Here is a 24937-nt window from a genome sequence, read left to right as displayed (position 1 = left end):
CAGTGATGCAGCCTGTCAGAATGCTTCCCTATACATCTATAGAAGTTTGAGTGTTTTAGGTGACAAACCAAATCTCCTCAGACTCCTAATGAAATATAGCCGCTGTTTTGCTCCATTATAGCTGCATCAAAATGTTGGGACCAGGTCAGATCCTCATATCTTGGCACCTAGGGACTTCAAATTGCTCACTTTCTCCACTTCTGATCCCTCGATAAGGATTGGTTTGTGTTCCCTCATCTTACCCTTCCTGAAGTCCACAGTCAGGTGTCATGGAAATATTCATATATTCTCTATGAATAATCCCATTTTTGCCTTCCTGATGGCATGGGAAAGCACGGCTTTTGCTGAACTGAGAGCGCAGCCTTGTATCTCCCATCTGAAGGCAGCTGTGCGATCTCTCAGCTGTGTCCGAAACTCTGCTGTCAGACATAGCTTCTGATTTATCCTCACATAGATGTGTTTAACAATGGTATCACAAACACAATAAAATCTGCAGATGCTGGAAATCCAAAGCAACACAGAAAATGCTGGAGGAACCCAACAGGTCAGGCACACCTATGGCAGAGAGTAAAGAGTCGATGTTTCAGGCAGAGACCCTTCTGGATACTTAAAGCACTTCTTCATTGTTGAGGTTAGTGCCACTGGACATTAGTCATTAAGGCAGGTTGAAGATGTTTGTTAGAACCTCAGTTAACTGGGTCGATATAGTCCTTCAGCACCCACTGGTGAGGTCCCAGAAGACTATGGAACAGCCAATGCTGGCTTTGTTTAAAAGGACGCCAAGGACAATCCAGCAAATAATACATGGGCACATCCTACGGCGGTGATAAAAAACATACTGGCAAAGATTCCTGGTGACATTTGGAAGGGTCTTGGTCCAAAACACTGACTGCTTACTCTTTCATACCTGCTGAGTTCCTCCAGCATTTTGTGTATGCTGCTTTAATAACACTGGCGTCCTGTCAGCTACAGACCTGCATATTCATCAAGTACTAATGTGATGGCCATTAGGAGCAACAGGGGAGCTAGGATCTACACTCAGTGATAAAAGGAGGGAAGTCATGCATAGGAGAGATCCTAAATAAGTAATTTGCATTGGTAATCACCATTAAGGAGGACATGGGCAATGGTGAGATCAGAGTGGGAAATGTTAACATCTCAACGCATGGTCAGTATGAAGTTTGAGCTGTTAGGTGTCCCAAAACATTAAACTGCAAGCATCAGATTACTGGGAGAGGCTGGGGCATTGACATTGTATTGTCTCCAAGCACAGGTGAGGTGCCAGAAGATAAGGGAAAGGGTAGAGAGTAGGTTGTAGCGGTATAAAATTTTGGTTAGACTACATTTACAGTTTTGTCAGCAGATTTGGTCACAACACCGTAGGAAGGATGTGGAGACTTTGGAAAGGGTAGTGAAGCGGTTTCCCAAGTTCTTGCCAGGGCTGGAGTGTATTAGCTGTAAGGAGAGGTTGGACAAATTTGGATTGTTTTCTCTGGAGCATTGAAGCTGAGATGCAACTGGTTATAAATAAAATTGAGAAATATCAATAGGATAGAGTCTGTTTCACAGGATGGAAATGGCAGATAGCAGAGGGCATTGGTTTAAGGTGAGGGGAGATTTAAATGACATGTATAAGAAAAATTACTTAAAGCGGAGAATGGTAGGTACCTGGAATACACTGTTGGGGTGATGGTAGAAACAAATCCACCATCAACTCCATAAGTTCCACATCCTATCTTAGCCAGCTCCAGCTAGTTCCAGGATGTTTGAAGACTAATACAAAGTTCCTTGTTAATTCATCTGGCAACTCCTGGTTTTCACTTTCTGTAGAATCAACAGTAGTGACAATACCAAGCAAGGAAGAATTCCTGAATGATTTTCTGTATCAATAGGTAAGGAACTAAAGAGAGCAGTCCATCCTAGACTGGGTATTGTGTAATAAGAAAAGATAAATTAGCAGTCATGTTGTATAACGCCCCTTGAGGAGAAGCAATCACAGTATGATAGCCTACTAAGACAGAAAGTGACATAATTAAGACTAAGGTCCTGAATCTAAATAAAGGAAACTATAATTGGGCAACAGTTTGCTAAGATAGATTGTGCAATGTTACTTATGGGGCTTACAGATCAACAATGTCGAGTATTTAAGAAGCCATTGGAGGAATTTAACAATTGCCCATTCCTATCAGGCACAACAATAGAGCAGAGGATGGCTGAAATGTGGCTAACTAGAGAAGTCAGAGACAGCATTAGATCCAAGATGACATACAAAGTGGTCAAAAAAAACCCAAACAAACTGCAGCCTGGGAACGGTTTGAAATTCAGCAAAGAACAAGCAAGTTACTAAACAAAAAAAAAAATCAGAGTAAGATTGCACGGAATGTAAAACTGAACTTTAAGCTTCTATAGATATGTCAAAAGAGACTGATCAGTCAGAAATAAGGATGTTTATAATGGGAACTTTGCAATGGTATTCACCAAGGACATGGAGGTAGTGACATCAAGGCTTTGTCATGGGAAAAGATTAAAAGGTGGATGAGGAAAATATCCTTGAAGAAAAGGCTCCAGTACAGGACCTTGAATCACATTCTGAATAACACTTTGAATTGTTCAGTTTAACTCCATACTACTCAAAAAAACTGTATCATGGTATCATTGTTCTGTAGAATATTTTCATGTTAATGTCTGAGCTTTAAAAAGTTCAACTGGAAAACAGAAAAATATTTAAGGTTTAAAGTAGGATAGAATTTGTATTTAACCTAATCTATAGGATACATAAAGTGGAAGGGAATAAGAATCAAGTGTTCACTCAAAATTCAAAAACAAAACTGATGCTGGAAACAAGAAACATAGAAAATAGGTGCAGGAGTAGGCCATTCGGCCCTTCGAGCCTGCACCGCCATTCAGTATGATCATGGCTGATCATCCAACTCAGAACCCTGCACCTGCCTTCTCTCCATGCCTCCTGATCCCTTTAGCCACAAGGGCCTTATCTAACTCCCTCTTAAATATCGCCAATGAACTGGCCTCAACTGTTTCCTGTGGCAGAGAATTCCACAGATTCACCACTCCCTGTGTGAAGAAGTTTTTTCCTAATCTCGGTCCTAAAAGGCTTCCCCTTTATCCTCAAACTGTGACCCCTCATTCTGGACATCCCCAACATAGGGAACGATCTTCCTGCATCTAGCCTGTCCAATCCCTCTAGGATTTTATACGTTTCAATAAGAACCCCCCTCAATCTTCTAAATTCCAGTGAGTATAAGCCTAGTTGATCCAGTCTTTCATCATATGAAAGTCCTGCCATCCCAGGAATCAATCTGGTGGACCTTCTTTGTACTCCCTCTATGGCAAGAATGTCTTCCCTCAGATTAAGGGACCAAAACTGCACACAATACTCCAGGCCAGGCAGCATCTCTAGGAAGAGGTACAGTTGATGTTTCAGGCCGAGACCCTTCGTCAGGACTAACTGAAGGAAGAGTTAGTAAGAGATTTGAAAGTGGGAGGGGGAGGGGGAGATCCAAAATGATAGAAGACAGGAAGGGGAAGGATGGAGCCAAGAGCTGGACAGGTGATTGGCAAAGGGGATATGAGAGGATCATGGGACAGGAGGTCCGGGGAGAAAGACAAGTGGGGAGGGACCAGAGAATGCGCAAGGGGTATAGTCAGAGGGACAGAGGGAGAAAAAGGAGAGTGAGAGAAAGAATGTGTGTATAAAAATAAATAACGGATGGGGTACGAGGGGGAGGTGGGGCATTAGCAGGAGTTAGAGAAGTCGACGTTCATGCCATCAGGTTGGAGGCTACCCAGACGGAAGATGTTGTTCCTCCAACCTGAGTGTGGCTTCATCTTTACAGTAGAGGAGGCCGTGGATAGACATGTCAGAATGGGAAAAAGAAATTTGCAAAAAGAAAATTTTGTAAATCTGTGAGGAGAGAAAGTCATTTTGGACTGATGATCTTTCAGAACTCAAAAGTTAGGAAACAAACATGGTTTGTATTGCAGAGAAAAAGGAGTAGAAAGAACAAAGTAAATGTTGGTGAGAGGGTGGAGATCAATAAAGGCAACAGGGCAGATGGTGTTGGTGTTAACAGAAAGAGGGTGTTGAAGGCCGGTTAAATACAAGTGATCTGTCTAGAGGGGGTACAAGTAGAGGAGAATGAGAACAGTGACAAGAGAAGAACAAACTAACATTGCAGCTGTGAAATACAGAACACAGCTGTTCCTGGAGATACCGAGTAGTTCAAGCACCATTTGTGGAGAGAGACAGAATTAGCCTTACAAGTTAAAGACCATCCAACAGAATTAGAAAGTTTGGCTATTTTGATTTGTTGACTTTAATATTATGTTCCAAAAGCTGCACTGTTCTGAGATGGAAGATGTTAATCATCAAACATCTGAGGATGCTGAACCAACTCCTTTGCTGCATATCTCTGTTAAAACAAAAATTCTCTTTAATTCATTTTAGGAATTCTGTGACTTTTCGCCATGTTAAACTACAATTCTTTCCTAGTCAATCTCAGATTAGCTGAAACCCACTTCCCTTGTTCAAGCTTACTTTGGGCTTGTTGGAACAGTGGAAGAGGCCAAGAATAGGTTAGCATGAAAGGTGCCATGATAGAGGACCAGATGTTGGTGAGATGAAAGAACCAGGGAGTTGCAAAGGAACCACCGCCTGGAAAGCTGTGTGGTGAGCGGAGGGGAGCATGTATCTCACTTAAAGTTATGTAACATGATCCATTAAATGTGGAGGCTGGTTAAGTGGAAAGCAAGTGCAAGGGGAACTCCATCCTTGCTGTGCGTAGAAGAAGAGGGGATGAGTGCATAAGTGTGAGGAATTGAACACATGCTGTGACTTACTGGATCTTCCAGAATCCTCTTTTGTTCTGCTGTTGTCACAGAGTCACATAGAACAGAAATAGCCTTTTAGCCCTCCACGACCATGCCCACTATCAAGTACGTATTTATCAAAAAACTTCTCTGCCGCTTGTTGAATTTGCTGAATACTGATTTTTTAAAATCTTTTATGTTTTACCACATCTAACACTGATTCTTTAAAATTCAGTTTAATTGAAACCCATTTCTACCAACATAATCTATTCTCACCTCAAATTTGCTGACACATTTGTTCTTTTCATTCCTTTGGTAAGTTTGGGCAGCTATATTACAGTACAACAGCCCTTTCTTGTAGTACATTCCTTGTAGTGTTTTCTCCCTTCACTCCATGATGTGATTCCATGACAATATTTTATTATAAATTCACAATCTACATTGTAGAAATTAGTTTTCTAAGTGAAGCAGAGGTTTATAAATTGCAAAATCATTACACTTTTTAATAACAAGGAACACTTGTCAACTTGAACTTATTTCATACAAACCATGAATTTATTGCTATCTACCAGCCATACCAGAATGATTATTATAACATTTGCCAATTAACAGGCTGTGATTCATTGCCAGTTCAACTACAAGAATTACTTGTCATTAGTCTTAAAAAAAACTTGGTTTAACCTCTCATGCCCAAGAGACATTTCAGTTGAATAACTTGTGATTTTACAATATCTAATCGGCAGTATTAATTTTTAAAAGTACAATCATTGAGGCACAGAAACTTAATGAAGTCAGCAAAAATTTGATAAATATTCAGAAGATCCTTTTTTAAAATCTCTCACTACTTTGTTCCTGTTAAAAGTTTTAATTGCAGAATTAAATAAAATGCAGCAATTAAATGACTGCCTTAGGCTGCCAAATTATTTTGGTTAAAGCTGTGAATTATTTTGAAAATAGTCATTCAAATGAGTAAGAGAATTTGAGGATGTCTGGACCAGCCAGCTTTTAGAAAACAGTGATTTTGAAAAAAATAAGGCAAGGATCATAAATATAAACCGCCATGGGTAATGTAAACATTAATAATTGTGTTAAAGTGACAACAAATTATTATAAAATTATCTTGAAATATTACATCATTCTGACATGGAGGGAGGTTGACGATGGAGTTAACCTTATGGAAATGCAATGACAGAAAAATACTGCAGTGGGAGAAAAAAGGTTAGGTCCAGCCTTGGTTATACTCCTGTTCCTTTCATTCCCCTTACACCTTCTTTATTGATTATATAGTTGCAGAATGTTTGGGGAAGATGAGGGGCAAAAATAATTTCCATTCTTCGTAGAACTGTCCCAGTATTTGAGTCACAAACACTGCCATCAGGAAGCTTGCCTTCTATGTAATTCTGTGTTCGACTAACCATTAGCCTCATCAAGAGTTGATTTGACCAGGTCAAACCTAGCGTTGGTAACACTCTTCTGTCCACTATGCTGGAAAACAAAAAGGATACCATAAAATTTACATATAGTAGCACATTTGTAAAATAATAGCTCTTTCAAGGAATCCTGTGCAACAATCTGCACATAGTGTTCATATAAGCACTATAACTGTCGAAAACTATCCTCCTCCAGTACCATTCACTAATGCACTGCTCATTTTAATCATTGCACCTCTGGCAATTATTGGTATTGGTTTAGTATATTCATGTGTAATCAGTGAAAATCTCATCGTGCCTACTATTCATAGATTAAATCATTACACAGTGCATTGTGGCAGAATAAGGTGCAACAATAACAACGCAGAATAAATTGAAAAAGCTATCAAAAAGTACAGTGCGGGTAAATGATGAAGTTCAGATCATAACAAGGTAGATTGTGAGGTGAAGAGTCCATCTTATTATACAAGAGGACCATTCAAGTGTCTGGTAGGAGTGGGATAGAAGCAGTCCTTGAGTCTGGTGGTACTCTGAGCACCAAATTCCAAGATTAGGTTCTCAGCTCCAAAATTCCTCCCTCAGTCTCTCCATATACCTGTTCTCCTTTAAGATGTTGGATAAGTTGCAGCCAAACAAGTTTGGACACTGAGCCAGTATTCTGAATAAGATTAATTTACTTTCATAGCATTTTCATGAAGCACACCCCAATATTTTGTGAAGAATTATAGTTAATCAGCTGTTGTCTCATTTCATAGCATTTTGTAGCTAACACTGTTTCAATATTCAACTCTGTTCTAAATTACAAAAAAAAACTATACAAGTAATTCCAATTCCGAGAGCCATTCTGTGATAAAATTTAATAAACACCAGTTATTAATTACTGCAATTGGCCAACTTTAACAAGGAGATCTAGAGTTTAGGCCATATGATCATAGACATAGGAGACAAAGGAGCAGAATTATGCCATTCGGCCAATCGAGTCAGCTCTGCCATTCCATCATGGCTGATTTATTATCCCTCTCAACCACATTCCTTCTGCCTTCTCCCCATAACCTTTGGCACCCTGACTAATCAAGAATCTATCAACCTCCGCTTTAAATATATTCAATGATTTGGCCTCCACAGCCGTCTGTAACAATGAATTCCACAGATTCACCACACTCTGGCTAAAAGTAAATTCCTCATCTCTGTTCTAAATAGTCAACTTGGACGTTTGACACTTAAGAATTTTATTTTCATAGAAATAAGCTTCCTGCTGTAACAGGTATATTTTGTGCTGCAAACAAATCTTATCCTATCATTCTTCACATATACTCCATTTCATAAAACCATAAGACATAGGTATAAAGTAAGGCTATTTGTCCCATCGAGTCTGCTCTTCCATTCAGTCATGGCTGATCCCTCCCCCCACCCCCCAGCTTCTCCCTGTAGCCTTTGATCCCAAGGCCAATCAAGAGCCTATCAATCTCTGCCTTAAGTACACCCAACGGCCTGACTTCACCAATTGCATGGTAATAAATTCCACAAATTCATCACCCTCTGACTAAAGGAATTTTGCCCCATCTCTGTTTTAAATAGATGCCCCTCTATCCTGAAGCTGTGCCCTCTTGTCCTTGACTCCCCCACCACGTGAAGCATCCTTTCCACATCTACTCTATCTATGCCTTTCAACATTCAAAGATTTCAATGAGTTTGGTCACTCATCCTTCTAAATTCTAGCAGGTACAGTCCCAGAGCTATCAAATGTTCCTCATATGATAACCCTTTCATTCCCTGAATCATCTTTGTGAACCTCCCCTGAACCCTCTCCAATGCCAGCACATCTTTTCTTAGACAAGGAGCTCCAAACTGTTCACAATACACAAGGTGAGGCCTCACCAGTGTCCTGGAAAGCCTCAGCATTGCATACCTGCTCTTGTATTCTAGACCTCTTGAAATGAATGCTAACATTGCATTTGCCTTCCTCACCACTGACTCAACCTGCAAGTTAACCCTTAGGGTGTTCTGCACAAGGACTCCCAAGTCTCTGCGTCTCAGAATTTTGGATTTTCTCCTTGTTTAGAAAATAGTCTGCACATTTATTTCTTCTACCAAAGTGCATGACCATGTGTTTTTCAACACTGTATTTCATTTGCCACTTTCTTGCCCATTCACCTAATCTATCCAAGTCCTTCTGCTACCTTCCTGTCTCCTCAACACTACCTGCCCCTCCAACAATCTTCACATCATATACAAACCTGACAACAAAGCCATCTATTCCATCATCTAAATCATTGATATACAGCATAAAAGGAAATAGCCCCAACACCAACACCTGCAGAACACCACTAGTCACTGGCAGCCAACCAGAAGAGGACTAATTGCCACTTGCTCATTCCCTTTATCGATCCCACTTGTAATCTCCTCAAAGAATTCCAACAGGTTTGTCAAGCAAGATTTTCCCTTAAGGAAACCCCATGTTGACTTTGTCCAATCTTGTTGAGTTTCACCAAGTTTTCCATAACCTTATCCTCAACAACTGTCTCCAACATCTTCCCAACCACTGAGATCAAGCTAAATGGTCTACAATTTCCTTTCTGCTGCCTCCCTATTTCTTAAAGAGTGGAGTGACATTTGCAATTTTCCAGTCCTCTGGAACCACGCCAGAGTCTAATGATTCTTTATACTTTATTGTCGCCAAACAATTGATACTAGAGCGTACAATCATCACAGCGATATTTGATTCTGTGCTTCGCGCTCCCTGGAGTACAAATCGATAGTAAATATTAAAAACTTAAATTATAAATCATAAATAGAAAATAGAAAAGAGAAAGTAAGGTAGTGCAAAAAAACCGAGAGACAGGTCCGGATATTTGGAGGGTATGGTCCAGATCTGGGTCAGAATCCATTCAGCAGTCTTATCACAGTTGGAAAGAAGCTGTTCCCAAATCTGGCTGTACGAGTCTTCAAGCTCCTGAGCCTCCTCCCGGAGGGAAGAGGGACAAAAAGTGTGTTGGCTGGGAGGGTCATGTCCTTGATTATCCTGGCAGCACTGCTCCGACAGCGTGTGGTGTAAAGTGAGTCCAAGGACGGAAGATTGGTTTGTGTGATGTGCTGCGCTGTGTTCAGGATCTTCTGCAGCTTCTTCTGGTCTTGGACAGGACAACTTCCATACCAGGTTGTGATGCACCCTAGAAGAATGCTTTCTACAGTGCATCTATAAAAATTATTGAGGGTTTTAGGGGACAGGCCAAATTTCTTTAGCTTTCTCAGGAAGTAAGGGCGCAGGTGGGCCTTCTTGGCAGTGGGCTCTGCTTGGTTGGACCAAGTCAGGTCATTTGTGATATTGACCCCCAGGAACCTAAAGCTTTTGACCTGTTCCACTTGCGCACCACTGACGCAAATGGGGTTGTGCAGTCCGCTACTCCTTCTGAAGTCAACAACCAATTCCTTCGTCTTGCTGACAGTAGGTTATTGTCTTTGCACCATGCCACCAGGTTCTTAATTTCCTCTCTGTACTCAAACTCATCATTACCCGAGATACGGCCTACAATTGTGGTGTCATCAGCAAACTTATATATTGAGTTCGATGGAAACTTGGCTACACAATCATGGGTGTACAGTGAGTACAGCAGGGGGCTGAGTACACAGCCTTGTGGGGCACCGGTGCTCAGGGTGATTGTAGAGGAGAGCTTGCCCCCTATTTTTACAGCCTGGGTCCTGTCTGTGAGGAAGTTGAAGATCCAGCTGCAGATCTGAGTGCTAAGGCCCAGGTTCCGGAGCTTAGGAATCAGTTTATTTGGAATGATGGTATTAAAAGCAGAGCTGCAGTCAATGATAAGGAGCCTTACATATGCGTCTTTATTCTCCAGGTGTTCTAAGGAGGAATGTAGGGCCAGAGAGATGGCATCTGCCGTTGACCTGTTGCTCTGGTAGGCGAATTGCAAAGCATCTTGGTTGACCGGTAGGCTGTGGTTGATGTGTGCCATAACCAATCGCTCGAAGCATTTCATAGCAATTGATGTCAGAGCCACAGGTCGATAGTCATTCAGGCATGCCACCTTGCTCTTCTTTGGCACCGGGATTATCGTTGCCTTCTTAAAACATGAGGGGATCTTAGACTGAAGCAAGGAGCAGTTGAACATGTCAACAAACACTCCAGCTAGCTCGCTTGCACAGGCCCAGAGAACCAGTCCCAGGACGCCATCTGGGCACGTCGCCTTCCTTGGATTTATCTTCAGGAAGGCCTTTCTAACGTCCTCCTCGGTGACAATGAATCTCGATGCCACCAGGTCCGGTTCATCTGAAGGAAGTGGGACGCTACTCTTCTGTTTGAATCTTGCATAGAATACGTTAAGTTCGTCAGGAAGAGAAGCGCCACAGTTATTGATATTCCCAGCTTTTTCTTTGCGCCCAGTGATCTCATTTAGACCCTGCCATAGTCTACTGGCATCCCTCTGGTTAGCCTGGGCTTCCAGCTTGGCTCGATATTGCCTCTTGGCACCCTTAATAGCTTGAAACATCATTATGAATGCCTCAACAATCTCTACCACTACCTCTTTCAGAACCCTAAGGTGCAGCTCATCTGGTTCGACTGACTTGTGTAGCTTTAGGTCTTTCAGCTTTTTGAACACCTTCTCCCTTGTAATAGTAACTGCACTCACTTCTCTTCCCTCACACTCTTAACACCTGGCTCGTTGCTAATGTCTGATGCAAAATACTTATTTAGTTCATCTTCCATCTCCTTATCCCTGTTATTATTTCTCCAACCTCATTTTCTAGTGCTTCTAATTCCACTCAACTCTCTCTTATGTGCTTGAAAAAGCTTTTTCTATCTACCTTGATATTGTTTGCTAGCTTACTTTCATATTTCATCTTTTTCCCTTCTAATGTTTTAGTTGATTTCTGTAAATTTTTTTTTAAAGCTTCCCAATCCTCTACCTTCTCTCTAATTTTTGCTTTGTTGTATGCACTCTTTAGTTCTTTGACCTCCCTTGTCAACCATGGTTGTACTATTTTGCCATTTGTGTATTTCTTTATTTTTGGAATACAGTTACCCTGCACCTTCATCAATTTTTCCCAGAAACTCAAGCCATTGCTGCTGTGCTGTTGTCCCTGCCAGCATCTCCTTCCAACTTACTTTGGCTAGCTCCTCTGTCCTACCACTGTAATTTCCTTTACATTGTAATTCTGCAACATCACACATTGTTTTCTCCCAGTCAAGTTTCAAGTTCAACTCAATCAAATTGTGATCACTATCTCCTAAGGGTTCCTTACCTTAAGCTCTCTAAACATCTCCAGTTCATAACGCCCAATCCAGTATAGCTGATTCCCTACTAGGCTCAATGACAAACTGCTCTAAAAAGCCATCTTGTAGGCATTCGGCAAATTCACTTTCGAGATCCATTACCAACTTGATTTCCCCAATATATCTGCATGTTAAAATTTCCCATGATTGTCATAACTTTGCCCTTTCGACACAACTTTTCTATTTCCTTTTCTTGCATTTAAATTTGTGCCCGAGTGCGTTTATGTCAACAGTTCAAACCCCTCAATATAGTAACAAATTCCATATTCTTTTTACTGAAAAGCAGTTTGGAATTTTGCAAATTGGGTTTATTAGCAACTCATAGTAAAGACCTCTTATTTTGAGTTCCCTCTGCTATACAAACTTACAAAACTGCTGGATTACCAGTAGTAACACGCACTGTCGAGCACTTCCGCTCCATCTGCCAAAAGCAGGGGTTTCCAGTGGCCAACCATTTTAATTTCTATCCCCATTCCCATTCTGATATGTTGGTCCATAGCTTTTGCCACGATGAGGCGAATCTCAGGGTAAAGAAGCAACACTTCATATTCTGTCTAGGTATCCTCCAACCTGCTGGCATGAGCTTTGATTTCTCCTTCTGGTAATTTTTTCCCGTCTCCTTTTATTCCCCACTTTGGCCTCATATCTTCTCCTCACCTGCCTATCACCTCCCACGGTGCCCCTCCTTCCTTTCTCCTATGGTCCACTCTCCTCTCCTACCAGATTCCCTCTTTGCCAGCCTTTTATCTTTCCCACCCTATAACCTTCTAGCTAGTCTTCCTTCCTCCCACCCCCGCCTTTTTATTCTGGTGTCTTCCTCCTTCCTTTCCCGAAGAAGAGTCTTGGCTCGAAACATCAACTGTTTATTAGTTTCCAGTGATGCTGCCTGACCTGCTGAGTTCTTCAAGCATTTTATGAGAGTTGCTCTGGATTTCCAGCACCTGCAGAATCCCTTGTGTTTAGTATTACCAGTAGGGCTCTTCTTTCAAAGAGCCCCAACTGTTTGTCTGCTTAACAATTGCTTTCTATTCCTTTTGATATCAATGTAATCTTTTTCTTGTACTTTATCCAATATTCAGATCATTCGGTAAAATAACTCAACACAATCTATGGTCTAACCTAGACTTTAGTTGTTCTACGAATCTGGATTCTATTCCTCCAGAAATGGAACTGCAATCTTTGTTCTGATGAAGAGTCTTAACTGGAAATATTTAATTCTGCTTTTCCTTTCACAGATGTTACGTGCCCTGCCAAGGATTTCCAGTATTTAAGTCTACTATTTTGGTAATTTATATCATTACCTTTAAAAAAAAAATGCAAATACGTACACCTACTTACCACTTTACCTCTATTGAATTATATTTTATTAACTTATTTATGGTAATATTTTGTTGTATGCACAGTGTGTGATACATGTATTGTGGTGCACCGTGGTCTGGAGAAACATTTTGTTTGGTTGTATATGGGTCAGAGGACAATAAACTTGAACTATTTCATTTGGATTCTTATGGTTACGTTTCATGGCACAAAATAATTCGTTATTTAAATGCAAATGAATAGGCAAAATAAATTATACTTGCCCTAATTGATTCTGAGCCAAATGAGAATCACTTACTGCATCTGCTACCTGCAAGAAAAGTACAGAAGATCACTTTAGATTTAATTAAATCACAAATACCACTGGCTTAAATATATGCATACATTATGAACATACAAACTAGGAGGCCATTTGGTCCTTCAAGCCCACTCCACTATAACTGACTAAGTTGAAACCTCTATATTCCTGACTACCAATGGTTATCTTTCACCACTTAGCTTACTAAGCATCTATCTACCTCTACTTTACAAATATTTAAAGAGTCTGCTTCCTCACCCAGGGGAAAAAAAACCCACTTCTTCTGTCTTAAATTGATGAACCCAGTCCAGTTACCTTGCATCCTTCTAAAGTGGATATACAGTGCCTATAAAAAGTATTCATCCCCCCCACCTTTGTCAAGGGGGATGTCAAAGATAAGTTTTTCACACAGACAGTGGTGAGTATGTGAAATACACTGCCAGCAACGGTGATAGAGGCAGATACAATAGGGTCTTTTAAGAGACTCTTAGATAGACACATGGAGCTTAGAAGAATAGAGGGCTATGCAGTAGGGAAATTCTAGCCAGTTTTTAGAGTAGGTTACATGGTCAGCACAACATTGTGGGCTGAAGGCCCTGTAATGTGCTGTAGATTTCTATGTTTTATGAAACCTATCCTGAGGTTTCTTATCTTTTTTTTGCGATATGGCAAGCAGAACTGTATATAGTACTCAGTGTCATCTAAAGAAGGTTTCATGTGTAACTCTCTAATTGTATCCAATTCTATCTAATTCTTGCTTTTTTTCCCTTGAAAAGAAAATTGGCTTTGGTAATTAATCTATAGTGCAACTTTTATTGATGTGCTTGTGCTCCAAGATCCCTTTGTTCCACTACTCCACTTAGATTGACACTTCGAAGTAATAAAGTGACCTCCCCGCTTTTCCTAGCAATCTGTATTGAACTTGATTTGTTAGGTTTTTGCCCACTCTCCAAGTTTGCTCATGGTCTTCTGTAATTTGTTGCAGGCTGTAATTTGATATCTCCTGGAAATTAAAAAAAATATACATTTTCTATATGATATACCCTTTTCAGGATCATGACTGACAGCAAGAGAACTGTCAGAAAAGACCTGCATATGGAGAAAGCAGCACATGTTACTCTTTTAGGAAAAAAAAGTAACTATGTTCAGGACTAGGTTTTTAAAAATGCTTTCATACTTCATTTTCTTGACCCAAAATTACTGGCTTCAAAATACCTTGGCATTAAATTAAAAACATTAAGTCAATCTTTAGTATGGATTAACTGTACACGACAACCCCATAACTATTTAAAATCTTTTAATTATTGTAGTATACTTACAGCTTCAACATAAGCCACAGACTAATAACAGTACTTTAGTGTTCAGTGTACATTTGATTACAACCATTTTGTCTGAAAAAAATTCAGAATACTACAACATGTTCTTCATAAAATGCATACTCTATATCATCAAATAATTTATTGCCTTGTGCATTTGGGGGTTCTCTTTTTAGATTTGAAACATGGGAATTATTGGCAAGATAGGCATTGGTTATTCAAAGATTGTTAAACTGCTGTAATCACTCCAAGGAAGATGCTTCTACAATGATAGTGAGGGAATTCCAAACCCAACAGCATTAAATAAATGAGTTTAGAATAGTATACAAATTGGAAGTAGTGGTAAACTTACATATAGTTTGCTTTTGTCATTCTACGAAGTATAGATTGAAGATTTAGAGTAGGTAAGAATTCCAAAATATGTAGCTAAGTATTCAAAGATCAACACATTGTGTTAATTTGGAAAGCAATACCTGGTTGACACAGATGACTGGGCTAGTAAACCTGTGGCTGAGATGGTGGAGCATGGCACCAAACTCCTGAAGACATCGGGCTTTTGTAATGGAATTACTGGCTCCAAATTCACATCTGAATAAAGCTGCAATGGAATCAATCACCACTAGGCGTATCAAACCACGTGACAGTAATATTGGTAATCTTTTACTAAGACAGTGATTGAAGGATTCCTACAAAACCAAAAAAAAAAAGTTGCAGGCATTTAATTACCTCTAAACCAATGTTGCAAGGACAACAGTGTTAGTATTTAATGTGTACAAGAAAAATCAAACATTCATAATTCAACTTTTAACATGAGAATTCCTAAGGGAGCTGGATCTTTACACTCTATATTATCACCAATCTGGACTACTCCAATACAAACTATTGGGCATTCCAACAAATAATAATGTTTTAGTGATGAAAATACATTTGAGTTATCAATTACATTCTAAAGGGCCAAATTGTTTCAGTCAGCAGTGAATTTCCTGTATTCATCTCCGATTTAAAAGTTGCCTACATATTAGTTAATGTATATTTTCAAGTGATATCGAGTAATTGGATCCATATCCTCATTGTAAGCCCCTTTATAAAGATGGGGCCTCCTGCAACCTTAAACTACTCAATGAGAACCAGCCCACCCATAAGTCAAGAGGATAAAGGACAATGGACAGTTGATTCACAAAATCTGGTTCAACCATCTATCAAAGTTATTAAATCAATGATGTGTGCAGCATTGGAATATAATTATAGAAATGCTAGAAGGTGGCTGCCGTGAAGTTCAGAAATTTATTCATGTACAGTAATCCTGAACTTGTAGGTATTAACACACAAGTACAACACTTCACCATTAACTCCAGATTTACTAAGGAAATTGCAAATCATAGTAAATCCAGGCAACAAATCAATGGGAACCACGGAAGACTATTTAATAATATTGATCTCAATATGCACCCAAAAAATTACAATAAATTAAATAAAATTCCAATATTTGCAAATTCTATTAGGTGAATCTAGAATCACACTGTACTATATTTTTCTTCAGTAAACTGGGATAGTTTGTGCCAAGGGGAAATCTAAGATTGTAAAAGAAGCTGAATTATTTACATGACTGTACACTTCAAGGTAAATGATTGAAGTTTATGAAATATGCGCTCAAGTATTTCAGTTTAGACTTAATTCTAAGATTAATGCAGACTTGGTTTCAGTTAACCGAGAATGACATTCTGAATGTAAGCACTTTTGTGAACTTGCATAGTATTTTCTCCCCCAAAATACAATTTAAAAACCCAAAGTATTTATTTATATCAACTACACTCTTTTAATAATTTTTAACTCACACACACCCAGTACAGAATCTTAATTGGCCACCTATTCATTTCTTTAGTACCAACATCTGGCATATCACATATGTCCAAATATTGCTTATAGTATTAAGCATCTTCAACCTTAATTAGTATCATGTTAATCCCTGTACAGATTTTAGTTTTGCATGTGAAATATAACAACTCACTTGTGCACATTGGACTCACCACATCTGCAACATGTTCAATAAAGATGTTGTTACCAAACTTAATATTGTTGACAACATCAGCAGGTACATCAGCTCTTAACACAGGCTGAAAGGCAATCAACTGCTGCAAACGTTTATTTGGAAATGTATCTTCCGTACAAATATACACGGCACCTAGAGGGATAAGAGATTCAAAAAGTTAAAAGGGTTGGGGGGGGGGGACATAAGAAAAAGCAAAAAAAAAGAGAAGCAAGCAAAGATTGAGAATATTCATATATAGGAATGTAGAATATACAATGTTTGATGAAATCAATTGAATTTAATAAAACATGTAAAGTAGCATTATCTTTTTCTGTTCCAGTGATCACAAGAGCCTTGTACTGATAGTAACTGTTTAAATTCATTTTAATACAGATTCAAGACAAGTTCAGTTCAAGTGTGGATTCTTTGACTAAATACCTTACATTTACAGTGTATTCACTGGAAAATTCTGTATCATACTCATGGAGCCACAGGAGTCATTTCCCCCTCAAAATGTATGGAAGGTAAGAATTGAATAAGCATTGGACAAGAATGCAGTTGTTTTAAAAGACTTGTTATTAATTGACACCGTAATTTAATTTTTTTTGAATGTCTAGAAATATTTTAAATATTTAGGTATGCTGATTGTTTTATAAGCATAAAGAAATTTTTAAAAAGTTTAATCAACCTGACTTCTGGCTAAGTTTTACAGCGTAACAGCCAAATTCTTTTTCTCATGTCCTATTTCGAAAAATGGAAGATGAACACTAGCTGCAGATCATAAAAATTATCCTTATTATTAATCATTTATTTTCTTCACAATTGAATGCCTTTGAATTAAGTCTACATAGAGTATTTTAGTTTAAGGTACCATATTTTAGGGCAAGATCTCTTCTACCGCACAAGAATTATACCACAATCATTCCATTACAAATGAGATAGAGATTGGATAACTAACTAAATAACTCCAAGAACTACTTTAAAAATAATTGATTATATATATTGAAGATCTAATAAAGCAATTACAACAGATCTATAAAGTAACAAAAACTAAAAGAAACTGGGAAAACTCAAAATAAGGAAGCATCTGTGGAAGAAGAAATGGTTACATTTCAGCTCAAGCTCCTTTGTAACAATTACAGTATCCAAATTAAAATTCTTTTACCTGAACCAAGAGCTTTCCCTTTCAATCCTTTACACCCCTGCGAGAATAGATTTACTTTCTTTTGCCTTATTTAACACATTTATTCAACTTGTAGAAAAATAAGTCACATCTAAAACAATGTTTACCTGATTCTTGTCCACCATAATTACATGGGAACTGTACAGACAAACAGAGCTGCATGCAAATCTGAGTCTTCCCTGATGAACTCTCTCCAACAATTTCCGTAATCCCCATTAATGGAATTCCACCTCCTAGTAGCAAGTCCAGTATTGGGCAACCCATACTAAGTCTTTGATTCTGAGTTGGAAAAGGACACTCTCCATTGTATATCTGAAGGGCTGGAGAACGAACAATATATAACAGATGTATTATTTCATACTTCCTTGTTACTTCTATTTCCTTACTTCACATTTATTTCCCGACCAAAAGAACAGGTAGAAAAGTAATTAATGTATTGGCTAGGTGTGGAAGGTTGAGAAATCAGCTCACTAGGTAATATTTCTTTACTCATGCTTCCAAATTCCTCTATTTAAGAAAGAATGAATTAACTTGGAGAAATCATTTGGCTAGAGAAGATCAGGAAACCACAACATCCAATATGCAATGAAGTTTTTGATAGCCAGGTTTATGATAAATAATCCAGGTTATTTATCCTACCTCATGTCCATCAGTTTGCTACTTCAAACATCTAGGTCAATTTCTTCCAATTTTAGAATCACATAGACCAAAGTCTACTATATTGGTACTTCCAGTATTTCGCTAATCCTCAATTCTAAAGTGAATGTATACATTTTTTCCTCAGGGAGTCTACTCTACAAATTCAATAGTAACAAAAAATTCTCATGTTTTATTTAATAAGATTGTTTCATCCTCATTTCTTTCCATCTTATGTTTGAATAAATTGACTTTTACAGAGTACAATTCCACATACCCTGGCTGTGTCCAAGCAGTGCAACATGGAGGAACAGCAGGCAATATTGTTGCCTCAGAGTTCCAATGACCAGCACTATATTGTTGAGTTTGGATGTTCTCCTTAAACATGTACGAGTTTCCAAGTGCAGTTTTCCTCCAACATTTCAAAGACATGCTGGCTAGAAGACTAATTAGCATTTGTAAATTGCCTCTAATTTGGTTCAGTATTATAATATTTCATATACAAATTCTGTCAAACTGCTGGAGCACCATTAAAACCTTTAATTCCTTTTGATAATTTCTTATTAGAGAAAAACAATCTCATAGTCAAGTTCTGAAGCAGCTCTTGCCAGTCTCTGAATGAGGGTACATTCATAAAATGATAGCCAAACTTTAAAAAAACAGATTGTTGCTTAACAGTTTTAAATGAATTATATGGATTAAGATAAAAATAAATGACTGAAATATATATTTCAAATAAATATAATGTTGAATGTAGGTCTTAATAATATTTTATTTCAATCCTACAAAGATTTTGCAGCACAACTTTTTACACACCTGTTACCACTGGATCACTCTTTATAGCCGCAGCAACAGTTTTATGCAAATATTGCACATCACGATTGGACAGTTTAGTGAGCCGTTGCAGATCTGGTCCTGACAACTTCAAAATCTCTTTCATGGAATGAATGTTTGCTGCAGGTAAAAAAAAATGTATAAAAAGTATTGCAAATCACAAATCAATAATAGACAAAACTATCCAAGTTAAAATCTGTAATACAACCTCACATTATGGAAGGATTGCATTCCTAGAAAACTATCCATACCACAAAATGTGAACCTTTGATTTTTTTTTAACAAATGCTATTTCTTTTGCATGTGTGATTTTGTTGTTTTTTTCTTCACAAGTTCTGTGAGAGTGAATTTCTATTCTATATCTCAATTTTTTTGGTAATGATTTGTAAGTTCTTTAAAGATGAATTTCCATTACCTAAACTGCCTTAACACAGGCATACACTACTGTTTTCATTCCGTTTAAGTAAAATATTTAAAAATGTTTATTTCATAGCACACTATCAACATGTTCAGAGATTATACTTGCATAGAATTCTGAACTGAAGAAATTTGACTAGATAATAAAAAATTTTAAGTATAAAAATATATTTGTCCCACAGTGCTTCAAACCTATCACTTTCCTTCAGAAGCTTTCAGGAGTGATTCCCCAAAATATGTTTATATTAAAAAAGGCACATTTTTGAAAACACATTCTGAGATGGTGTGCTTTAAAAAAAACTATTTTAAAAGTTAGCACAATTTCTGAATTCCTATCCATGAATCAGGCCACAATCTTCTCTCTGGAAGTGTATTATTCTGCACTCTAGATATTAGATTAGATTCAACTTTATTGTCATTGTGCCGAGTACAGATACAAAGCCAATGAAATACATTTAGCATCTGACCAGAAATGCAAAGAATAGTGTTATTTACAAAATAACTGCAAATAAAAGAACACAACACAAATATAAAAGTACTGAGACAGTACAATACAGATGCAATACTGCTTAGCGCTGTGATGAGAGGTTCAGCAGTGTCACAGCCTCAGGGGAAAAGCTCTTCCTGTGCCTGCTGGTGCAGGAGTGGAGGCTCCTGAAGCACCTACTGGATGGGAGGAGAGTAAAAAGTCCATGGTTAGGGTGAGATGCATCCCTGATAATGCTTATTGCCCTGCCCAGGCAGTGTTTATGGTAGATGTTTTCAATGGTGGGCAATTGGGTGCCAATAATCCGCTGGGCAGTTTTCACCACACGCTGGAGTGCTTTGCGGTCTGATACAGGATAATTGCCATACCACACTGAGAAGCAGCTGGTGAGTATGCTCTCAATGGTACAGCGGTAAGCGGTAAATATAAAAGATTTTGCCACGTAATTAGAAATTTAGAGTGAATTTTCCATGCCAGGTTAAAAAACCTATTTAGACTAATCCATACCCCAAGCTCCAGGCCGGCAGCCGACAAGCTTCAGTATATTAAATACTTCTTTGATTTAAGAATGAGAGCACCCAGATGGAGACTTTTGCACCTTTGTTAACTATAAGTGAGGTTTCAGAAGACTGGAGGATAACTAAAGTTGTTCTTTTATTTAATAATGCTAGCAGAGATAAACCAGATAATTACGGGCAAGTGAACCTTGCATCAGAAAATTATTGAAGAAAATCCTAACAAATAGGATTTATGTACGTTTGGAAAGGCAGAGAAAATCCTGAATCACATTGGTCGAATTTTATTGTGGAAATTAGTAAAATGATTAATGAAGGCAGGGTAAAAGCTATTAATGATATGGACTTTAGCAAGGCACCTGACAAGTTCCCCACATGGTCACCTGTATGAAAAGTTTATAGCACATGGAATCAAAGGAGAGTTGGCCTATTTGATCCAAAATTAGCATGGTGGTAGGAGGCATATTGCAATGGTGTACATTTCTGCTTGGGAGTCCATACCAGAGATATATCATAAGAATTGGCGCTGGGATACTTATTGGCATTCAGAATTGGTGATCTTGGTACGACCTCCGGAAGGCTATTTCACACGCAAAGTGATCATTTCAAACTAAACCTGAATCACAGACGAATGTTCGACAAGTGTGGTAGGGCTTGAATAACATCACCTCCTACAAAGCAAAGCGAAGCAACATAAATGGTAACAAGATTGCGTTCCCAGATTAGCTCAATACCTTTTATGCTCACTTTGACCAAAAGACCATGGGGGCACCTTCACGAGTCCCCCACAGCCTTGGATGACTATGTATCTGTGTGACTGAAACAACATGCAAGCATCCTTCATGACAGCAAACCCACAAAACTCATCTGGCCCAGAGAGTGGATCTGGCCAAGTACTGGAAACCTGTGCTAATAAACTAGCTGGAGTGTTTAGACCTCTTCAACCTCTCACTTTGGCAGTCTGAGGCTCCCATCTGCTTTAAGCAGGCTTCAATCATAACAGTGCCCAAGAACTTGTTTCAATGACTATCATTCAGTAGCACTTACAGCCACTGCGTAGAAGTGCTTTGAGAGTTTGTCCATAAAGCACATCAACATCTACCCGAGGAGTGAACTAGATCTGCTCCAATTTGCCTACGTTCACTCAGTTCTAGAACACCAATACAATGAAGATACATAGGCCAAGATACTCTTCATAGACTATAGCTCAGCATTCAACACTTTCAATCCCTTGAAACTGATCATTAGGCTCCAGGACCTGGGCCTCAATACCTCCCTGTGCAACTGGATCTTTAATTTCCTCACTGGCAGACCCCAGTTAGTACAAATTAGCAACAACATCTCTTCCACAATCACCACAGTACAGGTGCATGAGGCTGTGTGCTTAGACCCTGCTTTACTCACTATGCCTATGATTGTGTGGATAACTACAGCTGCAGTTCCATATTTAAGTTTGCTGATGATACCATTGACATTGGCTGAATCAAAGGTAGTAATGAATTGGTATATAGGAGGGAGATTGAAAATCTGGTTCATCAGTGGTACAACAACCTCTCAGTCAACACCAGGAAAACCAAAGAGCTGGTCATTGACTACAGGGGAAGAAGCTAAAGGTTTATAAACCAGTCCTCATTAGGGGATCAGAGGTGGAGAGGGTCAGTAGCTTAAAATTCCTTGGCCGGCGTTAGCAAACCTGAGGATATGATGGCAAGTAGATTCCAACACAGAGAAAGCATGACAGAACCTCAACTTTCTTAGGAGATTGCATAGATTCAGCATGACACCAAAAACTTTGACAAACTTTTATAGATGCACAGTGGAGAGTTCCTAACTGGTTGCATCACAGCCTGGTATGGAAACACCAATGCCCAGAAACTGAAATGTCTACAGAAAATGTTGGATATGGCACAGTCCATCACAGACAAACTTCTCCCCACCAGTGAGTATTTATATGAAGCACTGCCACAAGAATGCAGAAACCATCAAAGACCTCCAGCATCCAGGCTATGCTTTCAGGCAGAAGGTACACAAGGTACAGGAAATTATTACCCTATAACCATCACACTCCTGAACCAGCGTGGTTAATTAACTTCACTGACTACAACTCTAAACTAATTTTATGCCCTACAGACTCACTGTCAAGGACACTTTTACCACTCATGTTCCCAGCATTATTTATTTTTTTATATCTGCACACTAATACACTGGTTATGTCAGTCTTCCGGTAGTTTTTGTACATTCCATTGTATTTTTTAATTTTTCCTGTAAATGCCTGCAAGAAAATGATTCTCAGGCTATTATAATGTAATGTATTTGCACTTTGATCATAAATTTACTTTGAACTTGTTGCTTTTATGTGCATCAATGAATTGGACGCAAGAAGTGTAATTGGAAGTTGAAAGCATCATGGATAATGATATAGTCCAGATGGGAATATGGGGAGAGCATTGGCAGATAAAATTTAATCCCAAATTTGTGGTGATATTTTTGGTAAGTCAAATGGGGTAGAATGTATACAGTAAATGATAAGGAGCTAAGGAATATTCATGAAGAGAGAGACCTTGGTATTCAGTTCATAGTTCCCTAAAAAGTGGCAACACATGCAGATTCCGTGATGGCATATGGAATGCTTGGCTTCATAAATCAGGAAAAAGAATACAAAAGTTAGGAGGTTATGTTGCTACTTTACAAAATACTGTACTAGTCATTTGGTGTATTGTAAGACATTCTGGTCACTACCATTTGGAAATATGTGATTGTGCTGCAGGGATTCCAGAGGAGATGAACCATGTTGCTGCCTGGATGGAGGGGTATAGTTATGGGGAGAGATTGGATAGGCTGGATTGGTTTTCCTTTGAAAAAAGGTGGGGAGAGGAAGAGGTCACCTGATAGAGATAAAACACAATTACAAAGACCCTTTGGTCCTGCCCAAGGGTTCTCTGCTGGAAATCTCGACTATGCTCTTTTCCATAGATGCTGCCTGGCCTGCTGAGTTCCTGAAGCATTTTGTGTGTGTTGCTTGAATTTCCAGCATCTGCAGATTTTCTCTTGTTTGTGACAAGTATAAAGAGATATGGAATCTTTTTTTCATGGTAGGGATATCAAAAACAAGAGGGCATAAATTTAAAATAAGAAATAATTTAAACAGGATTTCAAGAATACAAACATAAAATAGTTCGACATAGAAACAGGCCCTTGCACACCAGAACATTTAAGCTGCATAAGATCTACATCCTACATTCTCAGCCTGTTTAGGTGCCTCTATTAACGCCTCAAACACTGCCATTATATGTGTTCCCACCACCTCTGTCGGCAGTGTTCCCAGCACCTACCACTCCACGTAGAAAAAGACTTTGCTCGAATTCCCCGCGCCCATTCACCTTAAAAGCTATGTCCACAGGTTTCTGATATTTTCACCGAGAAAAAGACTAACCATCTATTCTCACATTGTTTTATGAACACCTATCGATAGCTGTACTCTTTTGATTCACATTTTTTTATCCTTATTGTATCACGTTAATGTCACAAATCATTTTGCTTTCTAAGAATATCGTGCATGCAGTCCAGATCAAGTACAGTACTCCATTCTCCCCCATTAGTACCGATCCTTTCTCATTCATACGTCCATTAATAGACCTACTTTCTTGCCTTCAGATTTGTAGCATCCTATTTCCTTTTTAAAAAATAACACAGAAGCTGACCTTTTCTAACAGCGACCACCACTTTCGGGTTGAGGTCCAGCTGCCCCCAATCCATCGCCCGGGCCGGGCCGCCGCCGCCGCCACACTCCGCCCGCTAACGGAGAAAGCGCGCGCCGGGTCACGGGTCACCGGGCAACTCCGCGCCCTGCCTCTAGGTGGCAGCCCCCCCACAAACGAAGGGTCTCAGCCCGAAACGGCGACTCTCTACTTTTCCGTAGGTGCTGCCTGGCCCGCTGAGTTCCTCCAGCATGTTGAAATACAGAACTCATTCTGTTTAAAACGAAGCTACACGTTCTGATCGGCAATGACGCCGCAAACATGTTTTTCTTAAGGGTTCCGGCCCGAAACGTTGGCTGATCGTTTCCACGGATGCTGCCCGACCTGCTGAGTTCCTCCAGCGTGTTGTGAGTGTTTTTGTTAAAATTTTAAATTTCCGATTTACAACCAGCTGGCGGCAGGAGAGATTTAGTGCCTTGGGATTTGTCTGAGTTTCGACTCTCCTGTCTATCATTGGCTAAAAAAGCCACAAGTCGATTGGCTGAAGAATAAGGGTTTCGTATGTCAATCGAGTGAGCGCTGATTGGTTAAACGCGCTTAGTCTTGGGTAATTGGTTAATATGATGACAGTATCAAAGAAAGTCTTTTATTTGATAGGCTATG

The 24937-nt window shown here is 39.1% G+C and overlaps 1 protein-coding gene across 1 annotated transcript; it reads right to left on the bottom strand.

Annotated features, from left to right (window-relative positions):
* Positions 1–24681, bottom strand: xrcc3 (X-ray repair complementing defective repair in Chinese hamster cells 3). The gene is made up of 7 exons (XM_072269896.1): positions 24278–24681; positions 19140–19277; positions 17795–18007; positions 16503–16657; positions 14949–15161; positions 13125–13171; positions 1–6312 (listed from the first exon to the last, which is right to left on the bottom strand). Exons 1-7 carry the CDS (start codon positions 24330–24332, stop codon positions 6063–6065), a joined length of 1071 nt encoding a protein of 356 aa, XP_072125997.1. The 5' UTR covers positions 24333–24681; the 3' UTR covers positions 1–6062.
* Between the last annotated feature and the right edge of the window lie 256 nt (positions 24682–24937).

Source organism: Mobula birostris, chromosome 1, assembly GCF_030028105.1.
Source record: "Mobula birostris isolate sMobBir1 chromosome 1, sMobBir1.hap1, whole genome shotgun sequence".
In the NCBI taxonomy this organism is placed as follows: domain Eukaryota; kingdom Metazoa; phylum Chordata; class Chondrichthyes; order Myliobatiformes; family Myliobatidae; genus Mobula; species Mobula birostris.
Note: the sequence above shows the minus strand (reverse complement) of the source record. Positions and strands in the feature narration are given on the sequence as shown.

Bases quoted from the DNA above. Each gene is read 5' to 3' on its own strand.
- xrcc3 (XM_072269896.1), bottom strand. From the start codon at position 24,332: ATGGATTGGGGGCAGCTGGACCTCAACCCGAAAGTGGTGGTCGCTGTT. The intron at 19,278-24,277 runs GTCAGCTTCTGT...TTTTACCTGCAG, and splicing joins GGTGGTCGCTGTTAGAAAAG to CAAACATTCATTCCATGAAA. The intron at 13,172-14,948 runs GTATTGCTTTCC...CTTTTCTTGCAG, and splicing joins CAGTCATCTGTGTCAACCAG to GTAGCAGATGCAGTAAGTGA.